Raw genomic sequence first — 21,396 nt, 5'->3', positions numbered from 1 at the left:
TTAGTTTAAGAGTTTAACTCTGTAAAATTTAGTTAGTAATTGCACTAAATGACACTTTCAAGAAGTTTGGAGGTGATTTTAATATTGCTAACTGGATCTGCTATATCTGTGCAATGTCAAACACTGAACTTCTTGCACCGATTTCTCTTGTTGCCAAAATGCACATATTTTTTTACGATCACTTCAAATCCAAGAGCTTGTACGATTTTTTAAGAGTGCAGCCATGGCCAGAGGCGGTGTAAAATGAGCTGGGAAAAAAAACGGCCACGATATAAAACATAGTTGCGGACTTCTAAATGATGTTTTTAGTGTTTATCTTGGCTTAAGCCAGTGCAGTCACTACTTTATTAAGGCAGAGAAATGTGGACCGGGGTTGAACGGAGTGAGTGGGAGAATAACTGACAGGGAAATTGCAGAGGGAAATTATTGTTATTTCACAATTAAATTATATATACTGGGTGGAATCACCCCTGACAGGGCTGACCATAGCAGCACTCCTAATGTGCGTGTGTGTATGTGAGAGTGAGTGTGAAACTTTATCCGTCTACCAAGGCCACTGAGGCTATACTGGCAGGGAGGGGAATGTAGAAAGAGAATCGGAAGGAGAGAGAATTAAAGAGAAAGAAAAGTAGTAACATCAACAGAGTGAAGCAAAAACAGTCTATTTTAAGGCTGAGTGGGTGTTAGTAAAAACACAGTAAACCCCTGGTAATGAGCCGTTTTTGAACAGTTGTGACGACAGTGCTTAAAACAAACCATCCTTGATTTTTGTCGACGAAATCCAAACCCTCACCGTGGTCACACTGTATGTTTAGGCACAAACATATTGCGGATGCCGTGAAAAAAAAAAATCCTCTCATCTTAAATTTGGGCCATTTTTCAGAGAGAGAGACGACCTTGTCCTTGTCTGAAAGCATTAAAAACACATTGTCAAACGTGAAAAATGAATGGGTTTCAGTTGTAAAAAATGACCGTTCAGTCTTCATCCGTCCTGAAACAATGACTCTTTGAACACACAAGGTTTCGGGTGATATGTAAAGTAAACTAGAGCCTCCTTTCTATCCAGTGAAATTAATGATCCATGAAACTCTGGCAAAAACAAAGCAAATGGTTGCACTGGCTTGTGTTGATGTTGGCTTCCAGAAGCCACCAGAAGAATTATACTGAAGTATAAATTCTAGTAATCCTTGGGTTTTTAATGCAACAAGGATCTCTCATTCACTCATGTTCAGTGTTGACTTTTTCCCATAAAAATCTGACTTTGAGCCAATTGAACAGTTGCAAGTTATAATGATGGTCAGTATGAGATCTCAGCTGCTCAAGGGGTTGAAATTAAAATGGTCACAACAATTAATTATTTAGGTATTATTACAACAATTAATTATTTAGGTATTATTATTGACCAGAAATTGTCATTCGTGCCGCACACTGAAAGCCTTGTTTCGAAGCTAAATTACTGTGAAATGCTCATCATAAATGCACCTGACCAGTGTCTAAAGATGCCCCAAAGAAGACAGTTGTGTTTTATGTTTTACAACTGGATGTGGAGATCATGTACACCACTGCACTCTCTATAGTTCTGCTCAATGGCCGTCTCTTTATGTCCACAGAATTTTCACATTGGCTTTTGAATGTAAATCTTTCCTTGGGCTGATTCCTTCTCTTCAGTGTACCTACATGTATAAAATGATGGTCCCAAGAGTTAGAACAGAACTAGAGTTGTCTCCTTTGGTCTGAATCAGGGACTAATTTTGTTACAAAGTTGTATAATTGCCTAGAGTTGGTTTGTGTTCTCACAGCAGCATTTACAAGTGGACCAGATCAAATACCTTGCAGGAGAAAGCTGCTCTTGATTGGTCAGAATTTCCACGTGGGAAAAATCCAGGAAGTAAACCAAACGTTGAAGAATAGTACACTTGCAAGATAAATGTGACACTTTCTAATGTCACAATGGAGGGACAACTACGCAGGTTGATTTTAGCGCTGCTCATCGTGGACTATATTGCTGTCATTGTTCATTTTAGTCAAACCATACAGTTTGAAAACGAGGCGCGGCTCCAACTAGAAAACAATGTTTTGATGCATTGGATGTGCTGAATGTGCATATTAAGGCAGTACAGGAGGAGGTGCACATTAATAATCCTCCAGGACTGTAACATGCTCATGTTTAACCCAAACAATGTGTCATGTGACTGCAGTTGGTTCAGATCCAGGTCTGAACACGTTCTCACCACAAACGAACCGCACCAGAGTTCGTTTGTAACTGGACTGAGACCACCTCTTCAAGAAGGTCTCGGTCCGGTTGTTTTGGTGCGCACCCGATAGCGATTGCTGTGTTCACACCTGCCCAAACAAACCACTCTTAGGGGGCAAACAAACTTGAGTTCGATTGAACCGAACCAAACAGGGCAGCACCCTAAAATACGCTTTCCTTTTTTCCCAGAAGAATGTACGGAAGGATCTGAAATTGTCAGAGCTGATTACTATGGAGGAATTAAAGTCCATTTTAAGGGATGGAGAAAATTGGATTCTTGGTCAATGTGATTGTTTATTGTTGTAACAGTCTGTAAGTGGCCATCTTGGCCAGGTCACTCTTGGAAAAGAGATTTTTTGCTGTAACTTGTATTTCTGCCCAAAACAATTTGGCTTTGAAGATGTAATCTATAATATAAAGATTTGGCTGAAGACAGATTTTAAGAATATCATCTGCAGCTCAGACTTTATCCATGTATTGATTTTATATAACTATTAGCTAACCTGAGGCATGATCAGTAAGTCATATGCATTATTTCCCATTGTCTTTGCTTCACTTTTGAACACTGGTGGCAATTTCTGACGTGTGAATGTTCCAAGAAGAGCTTTAGTGTTCTCTTTCATTGGGAAACATCTTGAAAGTTGTTTTAAACATTGAGGAGTCGTGGGTGAAAATCAGTAAAACTAAAAGAACTGAGTCTCTTTTATGGCCTGCAGTGCTGAGGCGAATAACTTAAGTATTCGCTCTGTTTCTCACATAGTGTTCACTGCATTATGACCACATAATGTATGTTATATGTCTTTGTCCAGTCTTGTGTTTTGCTGTATTGTAATTTTTATGTGCGCTGCTTGAGTCATGAGGGACCTGCATGTGTTCTAATACATTTCCCCCACCCCTCCAGTGTTTTGTATATGCAGCTTTACCAGCTTGTACCAGTCTGTCAATGCAATCTGATCCCCCCGTGGATCGCTTTGATGGAATAGCTGTCTTTTCTGCATTTTTTTTTCCCTGCTCTCATTTTTATCTCCATTTCTGTACATGAAAATCACAAAGAATCAATAGGTGTTGGGTTTCTCCAACACATTGAGTGGGATTGCTTGTGTGTGTGTGTTTGTTTGGTTGTAATGACAGTCAGCCTTGTTTTTCATTCCACTTCAGGTCGATACTACATATGAGACAGAGTGTAGTTTATGAGCGAGCTAATAGTCAGAGACAGCAGTGACCTGCTTATGAGTTAGAGATGGAAGAAGCTCAGATCAGGAGGGTGTGTGTGTGTGTGTGTGTGTGTGTGTGTGTGTGTGCATGCATGTGTTTGTGTATCAATAAATAATGAGTTAAAACTCTATGTGATGACTTGGCAAATGCAGTGTGTTGCAGTTTTCGATGGTGTTTGAAAGTACCAGCAATGTGTGCATGATTTAGATTCAAATCAAGTACATTTTATTTGTATAGCTTAAAATTACAAATTTATCTTGTGTTTTACTATCGCTACATTCTGAGATCTTCAGTTCAGATAAAGAAAAACTTCAGTAGAAAAGACGAATCCTCTGAAAGAGAAAAAAGGGAACAGTTTCTCATCCAAGACAATTATATATTTTCTCAATAAACAAAATACTTGGATTGTTTCAGGCAATTCCAAATGCTATTAAATTATATTACTAAAATGACATGCACAGAAGTCAATTCGAACATTGCTAAACAATAAAAGTAGATGTTTTATCATGAAAAGGCACCATGTAGAGCTTGATTTTACTGAGTTGTCCTATTTTATCCACTTAATTTAGCTTAGCAGTTGTTTTGTGAGTGTACAGTGATCTATAACATCAGAGGACAAGTGATTTCCAACCTTGCTGACTTGTGTCCCCTTCAACAAAGCAATATCTACTTAGGCTTCTTCTCTTACTCATCATTATGAGTGATTTTACTTTCTCAGATTGTTCATTTGAATATTTTTCAGAAGATGAAGGGGTAAAACTATCTGGTATTTCACAGGAAAATATTATAGGAAAGTCTAAAAGGAGCCGTATGTGACAATCAGAGCTTCAATAGCAGGAAACAGTTATTTGCTTTGTAAAGATATGATGGAGTCATGGCAGCCTTAGCCGAGAATGTAGTCATCTTACATCTTACTCATCTCATCTTAGTCATTTTATCTTGCAAGCCCTGTTGGCAGAAGAAAATGTTTGCAGTATAGGTTTCTGCAAACAATGAAGACATTACATCTGAAAAGTTCATATGTGTAAAAGCAACATTTCTGAAGTGACATAATATACAAGCTGACTTTGTGATTGAGAGGTGGAGGGAATGGTGGATGGCTTACCACCAAGGCAAGAAGCCTAATAAAGTCTATCCTAAACCTAAGCCACCAAGTTGCAGACCACTGTTCAAGACCAATAACACCGGTTGTTTTTGGTCAACCGTTTTTGGTATTTCAACCAGTGTTTGTGGCCCCAAACCCGGATGTTTTATACCAACACATTGTGGTGTTTCTCTGTGGGGTTTTAGCCACTGAAACCCAGTGTTTTTCAGTGACCCGTCCCCGCTTTTCCAGCGGCTTTTGTGCCATGAAACATGGGCATTCTGTGCCAAACATGATCTTTTCTAAACCATAAGCAAGTGATTTTTGTGGCCAAAACTGATCATACATTAACCACAGGGTAGATGAGAAACATAAAGTTGTGATGACTAAAATAAAGTACTAATGTAACATCCTTTATTTGCAGAATCGTACAGTATGAACATTTTTCCTGGTGATTGGGTTGTTGTGGTAGATGGTCCGACTGCGTGTGCATGTCAGCATGTGAGTCCTTGTGTGTCTATCCCACTGCCTAGCTAATTGCCACTGCACTGCACTCATATGGTGGTTTCGGCCGATAATGCTGCCCTGACCTGCAACATATAAAAGGGAAGTGTAGCGTCCACCCTCTGGTTCCCCCCAAGGTTAACACCATTAGCTCTCACAGCATGGTTGCCATTGTTAGCACTGTTTGTGTTGTTCTCACTACAAGCTGCTACCCAGCTCCGTGTTAGGACCTGTGTGCAGACAGCCTGACTCACTCTGAATCATAGATAGCCTCTAAATGTCACAAACAGCTCTTTTAAAAAGAAGTTTTAATGTAGCAGAGTGTGTTTTTGAATGTCTGCTCCTCTATTAGCCACCCCAAGACCCCTCAGAATTCATTTTGTGACCCTTCTGGGGGAAACCACCGGCACAGACAAAGGTTCTTGTAAACTGAGTTATTCAAGTATGACTCTAAAGCAAAAATCCCCAAACTTGAAGATTGGGGAGGTCAGGAAAAAGGTGACAAGGACTTGAACCTGCGTTTTGGATGCAGTTTAATTTAACTTGCGTCAGAGTTTAAACCGCCAGACCAAAAAGTGGCACCGGGATCCTATTTTTCTAACAATCTGTTTTTCTCTTCTCTCCCCCTTCTTCCTCTCTCTGTGTCTCCGTCCAGCACCCTCAACAACAACAACATCACCCTCATCCCCTTGTCCAGCTTCAACCACATGCCTAAGCTGCGGACGCTGTGAGTATACCAAACAATCACACACATGCACGCACACACATACACACAGAAAACTACTAACATTTACAACAGATGCTCACACAAACACACACGCACAAAGGCACTCTGTGGTTTCACGTTAACAAATACACACTTGCACAAAGTTGTATTAGTGCCCATTTTCATGCAGACTGAGTAAGTACAGACACTCGCTGCACACACACACACATCACTTATGTTCACGTCCATACACACACGCCACAAACACACATACACACAGCATGGCAGCAGAGTCTGTGTGTGATCATCTAATCATACCGTAATAAGAGACCAACTCTTCTATTGTTTCATGACTGTGAATAATCATGTGGCCATTACACACACACACATACTGACACACAGAGATGGATACAGTGACAACTACCACACACACAAACACACACACACACACACACACACACACACACACACACTTGAGTAATGCCAACCTCATTAATACCACAAGAAAAGCTTGTTTAGGCGCTATAGTTCTATCTGCTTTGATTCATTAGGAGAAACCTCCTACACTGATGTTACTGATGTGAACGCAGACACTAAGACACACACACACACACACACACACACACACACACACACACACACACACACACGATCCATCCAACGTGGACCCAGACGAAATCGTCCTTCTGATTGAGTGGAAGAGGAGCTTTGATTTGTGTCTCTCCTCCTGTATTTAGTTGTGTGAAGGAAATCTTTCAGTTGCCAAGGAGATGGCACGATGTCTCAAGGGAGACTACCCATAATCCCGTGGGACTGTCTGAGAGACAGACCATTGGTTGCATTCCTGCTGGCCACACTGGGGTTGAATTCTGCCAAACCAGCATGCATAGAGTAGGCTTCCCTCCCCCGAATCACCAGTTTTAAGAGGCACTTGTGTGGTCACTCGACCCCACTCAACATTCAGACATGGGGATTTCTACATACAAGCAGGATAACAATCGTAGAAGTCCATTTATCTTTTACGAGCTTTTGTACGGCAGCATCCTTCAACAGCCAGTCACGTGGCAGGGTTTCTGTATATCCTGCATACTGCTGCAAGTGGCAGTAGGGCTCGAAATCCGCCTTTTAGAATTGGATTCAGGCGGCAGCGCGGCCACCCAGTCGCCAGCAGATTGAGTACAGAGTTACCAATATCCAATATCTTTTAATCAGGAGCCCTCGTCTGCCTCTGTTTTCTGTCAGAAGTGAGTGACTGCCACCTCTGATTTCCTCCTTCCTCCTTTCTCTTCTCTTCCTTGCTACGTGTGGATTTCTCCCCTTTTTCCTTCTGTATTTTCACATCTTCTACACTTCTCTTTTCAGCCTCCACTATTATGAATTCTCTGCTTTCCCCATTCATACCTCTCCTTCCTCCCATCACTTGTGTCATTATTTTCCCTTTTGTGTTCTCCTCCCTCCTACCATCAGCTCCTTTTGTTGCGTCTTCTTTCCCCCTACCGAATTCTCCACCTGTCCTCTTCTGTTTCCCTTTCTCCTCCTCCTTTTCTTACCACTCTTCTCTTTGTCCTCCTCTATCCTCCTGTCCATCTCCTCCACGTCCACTGTTCACATCTCAGTCCGTCATTGCCCCTTTTCCCTTCTGCCTCTCCACCTCTTCATCCTCCTCCTTTTTGCTGCCTCTTCTGTATTAAATTCTGTGTCCTTTCCTTTTTGCCTCCCTCAGATCTTGGTATTGAATTTGGTGCTTTTATAAAAAGGACTCATTCAATCAAATGTTTGGAGATGTCCCTGATTTGATTAGGGGGGAAGTTTGAGAAATGTGAGTTTGTGTGAAACTTCTCTCTAAATAAAATGGCTTCCCTCCCCTGACACCTTAATATGTGATTTCCTCTTATGCCTGCTTTTACATATATTCAGTTTATTCTATTCTTTTTTCTTTCTCTCTTTCTCTGTCTAGTCATCTATCTCTTTCTTTCTCTTTCTGCTGTATCCATCTAATCTATTAGCAGTAATGATATCTCCTCATGGTGTCTCTCATTGAGAAACTTGAACCAATGAAAAGATTAAAAATCCCACTGCTTCAGTGTGTGTGTGTGTGTGTGTGTGTGTGTGTGATTCACTGTACTGAAGATGTGCCCGGTAACCCTCTGGAGTAAATACTGAGAACAAACACACACAGAGACGCAGACACACATTCACTGAAACACCATGCACAATGCCCTTAGTCACCCGCAACCAATAAGCCCAACAAACGCTATCACTGACTTACAGCTACACTCAAATACAGTCCACACACACATACACACACAAACACACACACACACACACAGCACTTTCTCCATACCCCCTGCATCAACCCATTCTCCCCTGTGTTTTAATCCTACTTGTCAGTAATTAAGGCTGAGCCGGGGGTGGGCCGGGACGTGGCTATCTCCATGCGGGGGTTTGACTATAAACTGGATTTATAATGGGAGAGCGGTATTAAAACCCACTGCCCCCGCTGCTAGCATCAATGAGCCCATCTCTGTTCCATAACAGGATTTGTCCTCTGCTTTATTACAAAGGGAGGCCTGTCTTCTGAAAGGCTAGATATCCCGGCTGGCATATAATACGCTGACAAGACATTCTGCTGTTCATCCGCCCTCCTTCTCCTCATCTCCCTCCCTCTCTCTCTCTCCGTCTTTTTTAAGGTGTCAGATCCAGCCAGCGCAGCCCGTAGAGAGTTTCAGCTCAGTGAAACATCACCTGATGTGTTCTATATTGAGTTATACCATTTAATTAATGCTACAAGTGAAATTTGAAAAGGCTATTAGTGTGAGGTTACTTGAAGTATTAATTGGCAATTGGAAATCTCATCAGCATCTGATGAGAGTCAGTGATGTCACCTGATGAGAGAATCTTCTTTACCGTTTAATTTACTCGCAGTGTCACAGTATGCAAAGAGTAGTATAATGCATTAAAGGTCCTCATGATATGCTCATTTTCAGGTTCGTACTTGTATGTAGAACATGTTAAAATGGTTTAATGTTAAAAAAATACATACTTTTTTGTACTGTCTTCCCGAATACACCTGTATTCACCCTCTGTCTGAAATGCTCCATTTTAACACCTGTCTCTTTAATCACCCCTCCTAAAAAAACCCAGTCTGCTCTGACTGGTCAGCATTTCCATGTCTTCTACTTCTGTGCTCACTGCATCTCTGCGCTGTTATTGCAGCCGGGGGAAGACTGTAAGAGTAGTTTCTATCTATATAGTAAAGCTGTGACATTACAACTTCATGAAAGTCCTGAGGGCTCCTTTAAAGGCACAGATTCTGGATAAAAACTGTGTGCATTACTCTGTAGATTGAGTGTTTTGATACATTCACAGTATTTATATAGCACCTATTCTGGTTTTATAGTTAAAAAAAGACATAAAAATTGGACTTTTTACAATATGGCAACTTTAAAGTATTGGCTGAAAAACATTCCCAGTTATGCCAAGTAGTGAGTGTGAAACACAGCCATGCAGATAGTTTTTGTCCTGGTTTTGAAATGGCCATCTCTGAGGTTTGCGCCTCTACCTCAGAGGTGGATGGAATTTTGTTTTTGCCACTCACAACATTGAAAACTTACATTTAAGTTTCTAAGTAAAGTCCAAGATACAATACTCAGGATAATTGACGGACCTCCCTGCTACTTTCTGTTGGAGAAGTAGTCCTAATGTTTGGCAAGTTATCCCCAGCAATGGAGACACTGCCTCAAGCCATAGTTCTCTGCCAAAAAACAAAGGATTGCCCCCTCTGGGTTGGGAGAGATTTACTGCCTCAAGTGAAGAAGTTCAAGTAGGTAGATTGAGGGCAAAATTGAACGTGAAATAGGCAGGAAGTTCGATATAGTGTCAGCAGTGATGCAGGTGTTGTGCTGTACTGTTGTGGTGAAGAGGGAGCTGAGCCAGAAGGCAAAGCTCCTGATTTACTGGTCTATCTACGTTCTGACCCCCACCTATGGTCATGAGCTCTGGGTAGTGGCTAAAAGAATAAGATCGTTTCCTCTGTAGAGTGGCTGGGCTCAGCCTTAAAGATGGGGTGAGGAGCTCAGATGGGATGTAGCTCGGAGTAGAGCCGCTGCTCCTTCCTGTCGAGAGGGGCTAGTTGAGGTGGTTCAAGCATCTGATCAGGATGCCTCCTAGGCGCCTACTACTAGGTTTTCTGGGCAAGTCCAACTGGTAGGAGACCTGGGAACACCTTAAGATCTCCCAGGAGGACCTGGAAAATGTTACTTGAGAGAGGGATGTCTGGAATACCTTGCTCACTTGCTGCCCCCCTGACCCAGCCCTGGATAAGTACAGAACAGTGACATCAGCTCTGGAAAAAGTAGCTATTGAGTTTCACAAATGTATTGGTTGCCACAACTTAAACTTCTTTCACCCCCTATTGAACTGAAGTGGAGAAGAAAACTCAGATAATGTATGGAAACATAGACATATAAAACCAAAACTAAATGCATGGCTAGATACCACCAGAAGCATTTTCAAATTTTGGTGAAATGACCCTTTAAAACATCTTCATCTGGGGTCTAGAGGCTCAGGGATCTAAAACATATCCCATGTAATCACAACTTCTCCTGTCACTCTGAGCTAGCCACTATGAAATCAAGCCACAATGACCAGAAACTATAATACTCTGAAGAAATAAAAGGACCTTTCTCATTTTGATTTTTTTCCTCTTCTCTCTCTTCATATTAATTTTCTCTTTCTCACTTTCATTCTTTGTGTCCACTCTCCTCATCTCTGAATCTTTCCTTTCCTCTTTTCAGTCTCTTTTCCCACCTTTGTCTGTCTGTCTCTTTGTCTGTTCCTCTGTCTCTGTTTCTCTCTGTCGTCTTGAATAGATTGTGATTTAGCCGTATGTGTCCTCCCTCTAAAGGGAGTCATATTGTCATAGACCTTGGGGAAATGAGAGTTGATGATATTACTCTTTGTGTTTGTGTGAGTGCCTATTTGTGTGTGTGTGTGTGTCTGTGTGTGTGTGTGTGTTTCACCTAAGCAATAGCCTCATGATCTTGGCCAAGAATGTAAGCTGTGTGAAAAATAGAACCTCTTTGAATGCCGACTCAAATACATTTGTTCTTACTGAGTTGATGGGCTCAGTCTGACTTCACCCTTGCCTCTGAAAAGTGAACAATTCAGAGACGATAATCAAGAATTTATTGTGTTCTTTGTGTGTTTCTTTTTTTTGGAAGGATGAAGGTCTAATTTTGAACTGATAACAGTGTTTAATTAAACACAATTTCCTTAAAGTGACAACTTTCTTTCTTCATCTTTCTCAGGCGTCTGCACTCAAACAACCTCCACTGTGACTGCCACCTGTCCTGGCTCTCTGATTGGCTCAGAGCCAGGCGGGGGTTGGCTCCCTTCACCCAGTGCATGGCCCCCGCCCACATGAGGGGCCTGAATGTCCCAGATGTGCAGAAGAAGGATTTTGTCTGCAATGGTGAGCCGGCATCAACACACATACATGATGTTCAATCAAAATATCTAAAAGCATAACTGAAGGACACACTGAGGTAGTTTTCTTCTGCTTATTGTGGCATGCACTGTGGTGATTATCACAGAAAGTGATGATGTAACTCTTTCTTAAGTCAAGGTGGGGAAAAAAAGACATGCTTTTAGTTTCACCCACCACTTCTTTTAAATTGGTTCTGGGACAAAACCCATGAAAGTATTTTCAGAGAAAAGTCGCCAGGTTTTCGCTCCATTGCCAACCCATTCTTATTCTCAGCTTGTAATATACAGCTCCCCTGGTGTCTGATACTAATACACAAGGCACCCTTTATCGTCTTTCTTAGACACACAGCTGTGTCCCGGGTGAAACATGTTGTAACATGCGGTTAACATGAAACGGTCACGGTTAAGAAACAAAACTACTCTGTAAGGTTAAGAAAAAAAGAGCATGGTTTGAGATAAAATGAGAATGTCTGTAACGTGACATCATGTAAATATATAAGATGACAAAGGTAAGTGACATACTCATGTAACTTCAGTAACGTTTCATTTAAGTAAGTCAATGCTGACTTTTAGTTTCATACCGGACACAAACAGCAGCCAACTGGGTGAAAGTCCTGTGTGTGTATGACCCATCCATCTACCTCAGCCTCTCGCCTACGCAGACTTTCTGGCTCTTAATATTACATCAGTTGCTAGTTAACTTATGAAAATTCAGTAAACTTTCTATGGTTGCCATTGCATAGGTTAGACACAACACTAAACAACTGTCTCTGAGCCGCTCTCCAGTCAGTCATCTGCCCAGTTAACACGAGCTAACACAGTAGCAGTGGCTAACATCATACGTCAAGCCATTTAACGGTCCCAACAAACTAAAAACCAACACCACAACGGCTCAACTCATTGAGCTCATTGTTGTTAGACCCTTATTTAATCGTTAGGTAACATTAGCTGTGTGATGCTAATGGTTAGCCTGGTAAAATTGTTTGTGCGGGAGCTGCCGCAGCAGTAGCCCCAGAGGTTTAATAAGGCGCTTAGCAAAGCAATACATTGCAGCTCTACAGTCAAATAAGATATTACCCACGTTATACAGATAAAAAAAGTCATGTTCACATGTAGAGGGTTCGGCAGGGAATACTTAATAGGCCAGTGATTCCCAACTGGTGGGTCATGGTCCAAAACTGTGTTGTGGGTCAATTCTGAATGGACTGCACGTGAACATGTCAAGTTTGTTAAAAAAAAAAAAAATAAAAAACACTCTTTATTTTGAAGTACAGTGAAATTCTGGCACAGAGCTTTTATTTTGGAGTGCAGTTTCCTGCTGTAGGTTGAGTGACAAATGAACAGCTTCTTGACAGAGATGACAAACTAGCTTGATGACATGGCCAAATGCAAGTATGATTCTGAATATATTAAACTGTGTGGACCTTGAACTACTGCATAAAGAGAAATCTGGACCCCAGGGCTGGACCATAGGGAACCATGGTTATAGGCTTAACAAATACTGATGTCCAAGTCGGGTACTCAAATACTCATGCTCATCCCTAGTTTACATTGGAGTTAGTTGAAAGCCCGCTGCATCTCATAAAGACACTAAAGGGTGCCTTGTGTGTCAGTATCAGACGCCGAGGAGCGTCACAAAGTGTCGGCATTTGTCGATATGGGATATAGACCAAGCTGCCATTGCAGCTACATCAAATTGACACATGAACTACAATATTCTAAGAGTGAAATTGAGCCTCTAAAGTAATGTTGGCCCTCAGTATGTCATATAAATATGACACACTGAGTGGATTCAAGTGGAAGTTCTCGATTGAATTCAGTGCCGTTGACAGTCGAGACTCTTTGACACAGAGGTCGACAATACAGACAATGTAATAAACATAAAGGCTATTATTACAGGCAGCGTTGTTATCATGCACAGACAGCTCGGCGTTGAGTTTATAGCACTGAAAGAATTACACCATGTAGAGCGCGTAATCAGCTAAAAGGCCAGTATAAGAGCAGTAGTGTTATCAGCTGCTGATAGTATAGGCACTGTTTATAGGCCTCTGATTCAGCTCTCTGTTCTAATAGACTGTCAGGCTGGGCTGTCTTTATTAGCCTTTAGCCTCATCTTCTCTGCCTTACATGCTCCAAGCCAGACCTCCTCTTTCTGTTCTTTTCTCCATTCTCATGCTGTACTATAGGTGGTAATAACAGACTTATCTTTTCCTATTTTTTCACTCTTTCTTTACTTTTTTACCTCCTTTTAATTTCATGCTCCCGTCTTGCTCTTCACCATGTGCGTACCCCTCTACCCTCCTGCCCATATCCAACAATATTTCTGTTTACATATTGTGGTCAGATACTATTTACTATTGGCATTCAGTCGATATTGCAATTTGTTCCCGTTTCATACTAAAAAATGTCATGCTTCCCCCAAAGTATTTTATTCCTGGCAGGATGCAAATGCTTCTAAAACAACACAAAGACCATCATTGGACACAAAACCCTCCCTTGTAGCTGGCACGAATCACACTGAGAGGATACAATATACAAAAACATCATAAAGAATTAAAGATAAAACAGAAGCTAAAATTTGATTGCAGAATTTACAGTAGTAATCGTGAAGTAAATGTAGCTGCAGGCACAGAGGAATCTCCTCTTCTCCTCCTCATGTTTGGCAGAAGACCAACGAAAGCAGTCTCATATTCAAACAAATTACAGCCAATCTCTGCTTGATGTTTACATCTGTATATTGCTGTCTCCAGGTCCAGCACAGACAGAGTTGAGGACTTGTGTTCCTCAGGTAGCCGTTTGTCCGCCCAGCTGCAGCTGTAACAACAACATCGTGGACTGTCGTCGTAAAGGCCTCACTGAAATACCAGCGAACCTTCCTGAGGGCATCGTGGAGATGTAAGACTGCTTTATTTTACTTAAATGCTACGTGTGACATGTGTGGTATCGACTGACTTGTTCAAACAAAACACATTTTCACAGCATTTATGTTGTCTTTAAATGTCTGTATTTCTTTATATTCCTACAGTATATTTATACTTGTAGTTTTGCACACAATGTCAGTATTTGTATCATGTGTTTGCCTACTTAAAACTGCACACTGTCCACAAACCTTTGATGGATCCATGTTCAAATTCTCTGCTGTGTACATGCTTTGCTTTTGCGCAACAGAATCATGCTGTGATTTGCTTTTTCTCCTTCTCTGCATTAATTGAACGCATATTTTACTGTTATATGATTATTGTGTGTGTGTATAATAGTAGAGATGTGAATTAAGTTGACTGAGAGAAACACTTTAAAATATTTATAAGATTAAAAATAGCAAAAGCCACATGAAAACAGCCAGTTTATGAATTAAAACTTACAATACTGAATCCAAACAGAGACACATTTTTGCTCACATACACACGACATACTCAGGTTACGTTTACATCACAGTTATGATTGTTTCCTTCGATCCAATCTTTGTGTCTAGAATGTTAATGTTCATGTTTGAAGTGACCCATATCTGACACCAGTGTGAACAGATCTCTGCCCTGAAATGCCTCACATGCAACCAATAACCTGACACATACATGGTTTGGAACAACAAAAAACGTTAAAACATTCGTGAAACAGGTATTTGGGGGAAATGAATTGGTGCAAGCCTCATCTCCTGAATCATCACCATAGTGGGAAGGTCTGATGACATAATTTTAAGCATATTAATTGGCCATGTGCTTCTGTTTGGGAAAGTGTATTTAACATATCAGCATAATGTATTAACATATTTTCAGGGGAATGGCCCTTCCAAGGAATAAGATTGTTTTTGTGATGGCGGGCTGTCGGACAAAAAGGCTTTCAGTCCAGTAGCTCTGTTAGCAGCTATGGTGGTTAATTCTGTGGAGAGTGGTGCGGGTGCAGCTGGAGTGGTGTGGTCGCGATGTACTGTAGAGGGTTTCACAGAGGAACAGTTCTTCCAAAACATAAAGCTGTCCAGGGTGCAATATCTCTGTTGGCGCCTCACAACGCTGTCATAGTATGTAGACAAACTGTCCCCGTCAGAAAGTCTCTGACAGTCGGACTCTATTAGCTGGTGAATAGGGCAACCTACCGCAGCAGCGGTGTGGCTAAACAGCCTTCTGTAGTTTCAGCAGACTGCTCAGACACTAAATGAGTGATCTGCACCTGCACAGTGAAGTTTGACTTGGAAATAACATGGATGTATGGACAACATACACATGACCATTTTTACAGCGGTCACATGGCCAGTGATCAGATATGTACCAGATGTAGGACCAAATACGAAAGTGGCTCAAATCTGATTGGAAAATTTGGATTTATGTGTCCAAACTACTCTAGAAATCAGATCTGTGTCACATAGAAAGCAAAGAAAAATCAGATTTGTGCCACATTTTCTTAAAATGTGAACATAGACTCAATTTCACTGTGATCTTGAGACATCTTTATTCACCATGATCTAGAACTTAACATCTAACCTGATCTGTGGCACACTGTGAGTTTTGCAGTGCCGTCTTTCTTTTACACACTCATACACTTGGCCTCCTCTTCTCTCTCCCTGCTCCTTTCTGTCTCTTACACACATATTTAAACACACTCACACACCCCACAGTGGGACGTGTTTGATATCCGTATTGATCGTTGTACCCTGTTTGTTTGTACAGAGGACAGCTGGTTGATTGCTCTCTGAGTAAGGGAGCAATTCTCCCCCGCAACGCTACGCCAATACCTCCCCAGCATAAGTAATAGATTCGCACTCACATACACACCGATGCACACGCATATATGCAGACACACCAGTTCTGTATGCGCAAACAGAGTACGTACTTGGGCACATATTGCATGCACACACACACTTTCTGAGAGGGTCAAACACACATGCATGCATTGTGATTGAGCCGCCAAACATATCTGATTAAATCTCTTGGTCACACACACACACACACAGAATTAGCATTTGATCCATTTTAATAAATGTTGTTGCTGCAGCCAGGAACAATAGAGTTTAATAGGATGATGCATTGTCAGTCCTCCAATAGGGACAAAGTCATCTTTCTGCATGCTGGTGGCAAGGATCGCTGCCAAATGTGTGTGTGCGTGTGTATATACAGCATGCAACTATGCACTTTCAAGTGTGTATGTTTATCTCTCTCTCCCAGTCAAATACATTCATAATGCAATTTAATAAAGCAGGTTTGTCTCAAGGTATTTAACGTCATTAGAACATCAACAGTGTGTGTGTGCATGTGTGCGCTCCCATTGTGAACATGCTCACCTGCCAAACCCATCTCCTGTTTGAGTTGCCGTTTAATCGCAGCCTCACCTTATAGATTTTTTATATTGCCTCTTAAAACGTCTTCCCTTTAATACATCCTTTGATATTGAGCCTCTAAGTGTCTTTGATTCAACCTTGTTTTAAAAGCCCCCAGATATAATTTGTTACTTGTTGTGTGTGCAGATTGTCTCCGTCAATATCTCTACATCCTTGATTTATTTTGACCCCTCGGTAGAAATAAGGCGGTGTTGCTTGCCAGGGGCGTGAGGAGTGGGAATTTAGAAAGGGACATGAGCCAAGAAACAGCCACCTGTAAGGGTTGTGTAGCTTTCAAAGCCAGGACCACGTAAGCGTTTCATTTTAAAAACACAGCTACGGGGTTGTATAGTCACAAGTTGCTGCAATAAATTCAACCAAATCGCATTCAGTCCCCGCAAATGTGATCAAAACTTGGCTTTGAGTCCATGTTATAAAATATGTGGGGTGTATTAAGCTGTGAAGTGACTATCAGTGGTTAAAGACAACCAGTGATACAAGGCGTAGATAGATAGATATCAAGGGAGCAGAGTGAAGAAAGGAAAGGAGAGGATGAAGAGTGGAGGTCAGGAGCAGGACAGGGTGGGGTCTGAAGAGGAGGAGGAGAGGAAGAAGAAGGGTGGATTAGTTCCCATTTATCATTCTGACAGCTGACCCTGTGGCTGGCCTTGGGACCTCACCGCATCCTCCTCTTCTTCTCTTGATTTTTCCTCTCCTCTCCCCTGTTGTCCACACGTTTCCATTCCTCCCATTTCTCCATTGTTGTCCTAATTTCCCACTTCCCTTGTCTGATTTCTTTTCTCACTTTTGTCGTCTCGTTTTCTTCCTTTAATTTTCTCAAATTTTGGGCTACAGGCCGTTTTATTCTGCTCTCTTCTATTGCTTCCTTTCCTTCCCTTTCTTTTCTTTTCTTTTCTTTCCTTTCCTTTCCTCACCTGACCTGTCATGTCCCTTCCTTTCCTTTCTTTTCCTTTTCTTTCCTTTTCTCGCCTGACCTGTCATGCCCCTTCCTTTCCTTTCCTCTCCTCACCTGTCATGTCCCTTCCTTTCCTTTCCTTTCAATTCATTTCCTTTCCTTACTTGTACTGTCATTTTCCATTCCTTTCCCTTCCTCCTTTCCTTTCCTTTCCTTTCCTTTCCTTTGCTGACTTGTCATGTCCCTTCCTTTTCTTTCCTTTCCTTTCCTTTCTGTTCCTTCCCTTTCCTTTCCTTACCTTTCATTTCATTTAATTTCCTTACTTGTACTGTCATTTTCCTTTCCTTTCCTTTCCTTTCCTTTTGTCTCCTTTCCTTTCCTTACCCTTCCTTTCCTACATTCTTCCCCTCTTTTAATAGCAGCAACAACATGAAAAATGCATGAGCTACATAGATGAGTGTGTTGCCTCGACCATCAGGAGAGCAGAAACTAAACTACAGTACATTTCCCCAAACGAGGGCTTTGTGTCTCGTTCTGATGGCTCCCCATATGATAATAGATACAATACAGCCAGTATGGTGTAATGAGTCTGCAATCTTCCAGAGAAAGAGATGTAATAAATTCCCTTCGGCCCTTAGCCTGAAAAAGTTGAGGAATCTAATGTGTTCATAACAGTCTTACTGCATCTAAAGAAGAGAGCGTTGTGGCTTTATCAAAGGAAAATATGAAATATTCAAAGTGACTGGGAAATGAAAATTGTTACTGTACTTCTGCCAGTTACAGCAAAACCAATTGCCCCGTGTGCAAACTGTGCTCTAAAACCTGTATTTCACTGTGGCTGAGTTGTAGCCAGTTAGTTGTCATTGGAAACATTTATGTACATAGCTGCACCTCATGAACACTTTGGCCAGAGTCTAACTGAACTATTGTGTTCAGCAGTTCAGGTTTTGGTTGCTCGCTCTGATTCTCATATTGGTCCCATATAAGCTCATTACTGCTGAGCTGGAAAGTTCAACCCAACATTTTCAGGGTGACCTTAACCAGCCCCTGCTTCAAAGCAACCTGCAGAAATATTGTGTAGATGTTGATTGGAACAGCCACCTTCTGAACTATGTGTGCACTTGCGCTTGGCTCCGGTTGTGGGGTAAACAGAACTTCATGATAACCGATGATTTCTCCGTCCTTGGTGAAATCAAATATTGAAAGGAGAGAAAATTAACTTGTGGAGTTGAATCTTTGTTCAAATCTTCTCATCATATGTTTTAGGGATAATGTCCTCATCTAATTAATTCGAAGGGATTGGAAAAGATCATCTAACTCCCTCTTTTTCTCACCCCCTCCCTTCTCTCTCTTTCTTTCAGTCGCTTGGAGCAGAATTTGATTAAAAGTGTCCCAGCAGGAGCCTTTTCTTCCTACAAGAAGCTCAAGAGGATGTAAGTCCGTCTTTATAAAACAGCATACGCACTCTCAAACACACATACACAAATGCTTCTGTGTGCACACAAGTTGGCAAGCATACAAATATATACTGATATGCACCAACAGGACAGCTCACCAATGCTGAGGTCAGCTACAACAATCCTGTCATCTGCAACTAAATTGGGTTAAGGTTTAATGTGCTTTCACTCCTAAATCATTTGTAAATAGAAAATAAAGCAGACCCAGTATTGAACCTTGTGGCACTCCAACTACAGTAATCCTACACTGAGCCCATTGACTTTCACACATTCAGTCCAACCTGAGACAGTTTTAAAGCAACCTATTGGTTTGTCAGACATTCATATGTTAACGCAGTCTCAGTGTTAGAAAAACATGTTTTACTCTGTCAGAGGCCTCAAATAAATTAATGGATAAGGCTGCAAGGTCTGGATTCTTGTCTGAGGCTTCAGCTATGTTCACTATAGCAGTAATAATCAGGGTGTCTACAGGTCCTTAAAAAGTCTTAAAAATGATTAAAAAACAAATGTTAGGCCTCAAAAGTCATTTGACGGAATGGAGCGTGAGATGGAACTGAGGTTTGGTTAGGTGTCTGCAGTGATGTGGGTGCTGCGCCGGTCTGTCGTGGTGAAGAGAGAGCTGAGCTGGAAGGCGAAACTTTCGATTTACTGGTCCATCTATGTCCCAACCCTCATCTATGGTCTGTATATATATATATATATATATATATACATATATATATATATATATAAGTATATATGAATATTATATACAGTACAGGCCAAAAGTTTGGACACACCTTCTCATTTAATGCGTTTTCTTTATTTTCATGACTATTTACATTGTAGATTCTCACTGAAGGCATCAAAACTATGAATGAACACATGTGGAGTTATGTACTATGTACTACTAACAAAAAAAGGTGAAATAACTGAAAACATGTTTTATATTCTTGTTTCTTCAAAATAGCCACCCTTTGCTCTGGTTACTGCTTTGCACACTCTTGGCATTCTCTCGATGAGCTTCAAGAGGTAGTCACCTGAAATGGTTTCCACTTCACAGGTGTGCCTTATCAGGGTTAATTAGTGGAATTTCTTGCTTTATCAATGGGGTTGGGACCATCAGTTGTGTTGTGCAGAAGTCAGGTTAATACACAGCCGACAGCCCTATTGGACAACTGTTAAAATTCATATTATGGCAAGAACCAATCAGCTAACTAAAGAAAAACGAGTGGCCATCATTACTTTAAGAAATGAAGGTCAGTCAGTCCGGAAAATTGCAAAAACTTTAAATGTGTCCCCAAGTGGAGTCGCAAAAACCATCAAGCGCTACAACGAAACTGGCACACATGAGGACCGACCCAGGAAAGGAAGACCAAGAGTCACCTCTGCTTCTGAGGATAAGTTCATCCGAGTCACCAGCCTCAGAAATCGCAAGTTAACAGCAGCTCAGATCAGAGACCAGATGAATGCCACACAGAGTTCTAGCAGCAGACCCATCTCTAGAACAACTGTTAAAAGGAGACTGCGCGAATCAGGCCTTCATGGTCAAATAGCTGCTAGGAAACCACTGCTAAGGAGAGGCAACAAGCAGAAGAGATTTGTTTGGGCCAAGAAACACAAGGAATGGACATAAGACCAGTGGAAATCTGTGCTTTGGTCTGATGAGTCCAAATTTGAGATCTTTGGTTCCAACCGCCGTGTCTTTGTGAGACGCAGAAAAGGTGAACGGATGGATTCCACATGCCTGGTTCCCACTGTGAAGCATGGAGGAGGAGGTGTGATGGTGTGGGGGTGTTTTGCTGGTGACACTGTTGGGGATTTATTCAAAATTGAAGGCACACTGAACCAGCATGGCTACCACAGCATCCTGCAGCAACATGCCATCCCATCCGGTTTGCGTTTAGTTGGACGATCATTTATTTTTCAACTGGACAATGACCCCAAACACACCTCCAGGCTGTGTAAGGGCTATTTGACCAAGAAGGAGAGTGATGGAGTGCTGCGGCAGATGATCTGGCCTCCACAGTCACCGGACCTGAACCCAATCGAGATGGTTTGGGGTGAGCTGGACCGCAGAGTGAAGGCAAAGGGGCCAACAAGTGCTAAACACCTCTGGGAACTCCTTCAAGACTGTTGGAAAACCATTTCAGGTGACTACCTCTTGAAGCTCATCGAGAGAATGCCAAGAGTGTGCAAAGCAGTAATCAGAGCAAAGGGTGGCTATTTTGAAGAAACTAGAATATAAAACATGTTTTCAGTTATTTCACCTTTTTTTGTTAAGTACATAACTCCACATGTGTTCATTCATAGTTTTGATGCCTTCAGTGAGAATCTACAATGTAAATAGTCATGAAAATAAAGAAAACGCATTGAATGAGAAGGTGTGTCCAAACTTTTGGCCTGTACTGTATGAACATATACTTGTATTTACCTTTTGGCAAATGTAGATAATGAACTCACTCCAGTAACCATATTTCGGAATT

At 41.5% G+C, this 21,396-nt stretch overlaps 1 protein-coding gene across 2 annotated transcripts in view; it reads left to right on the top strand.

Moving 5' to 3' along the window:
• slit3 (slit homolog 3 (Drosophila)) overlaps nt 1-21,396 on the top strand; it is a 356,338-nt gene that overhangs the window by 232,297 nt on the left and 102,645 nt on the right. For both annotated transcript variants that reach the window (XM_033624492.2, XM_033624503.2), the window contains 4 exons: nt 5,713-5,784; nt 11,073-11,236; nt 14,001-14,145; nt 18,836-18,907. In XM_033624492.2, the coding sequence (XP_033480383.2) occupies nt 5,713-5,784; nt 11,073-11,236; nt 14,001-14,145; nt 18,836-18,907 (453 nt within the window). The remainder of the gene's footprint in view (nt 1-5,712; nt 5,785-11,072; nt 11,237-14,000; nt 14,146-18,835; nt 18,908-21,396) is intronic.

This window comes from Epinephelus lanceolatus, chromosome 7 (assembly GCF_041903045.1).
Source record: "Epinephelus lanceolatus isolate andai-2023 chromosome 7, ASM4190304v1, whole genome shotgun sequence".
NCBI lineage: Eukaryota > Metazoa > Chordata > Actinopteri > Perciformes > Serranidae > Epinephelus > Epinephelus lanceolatus.
Note: the sequence above shows the minus strand (reverse complement) of the source record. Positions and strands in the feature narration are given on the sequence as shown.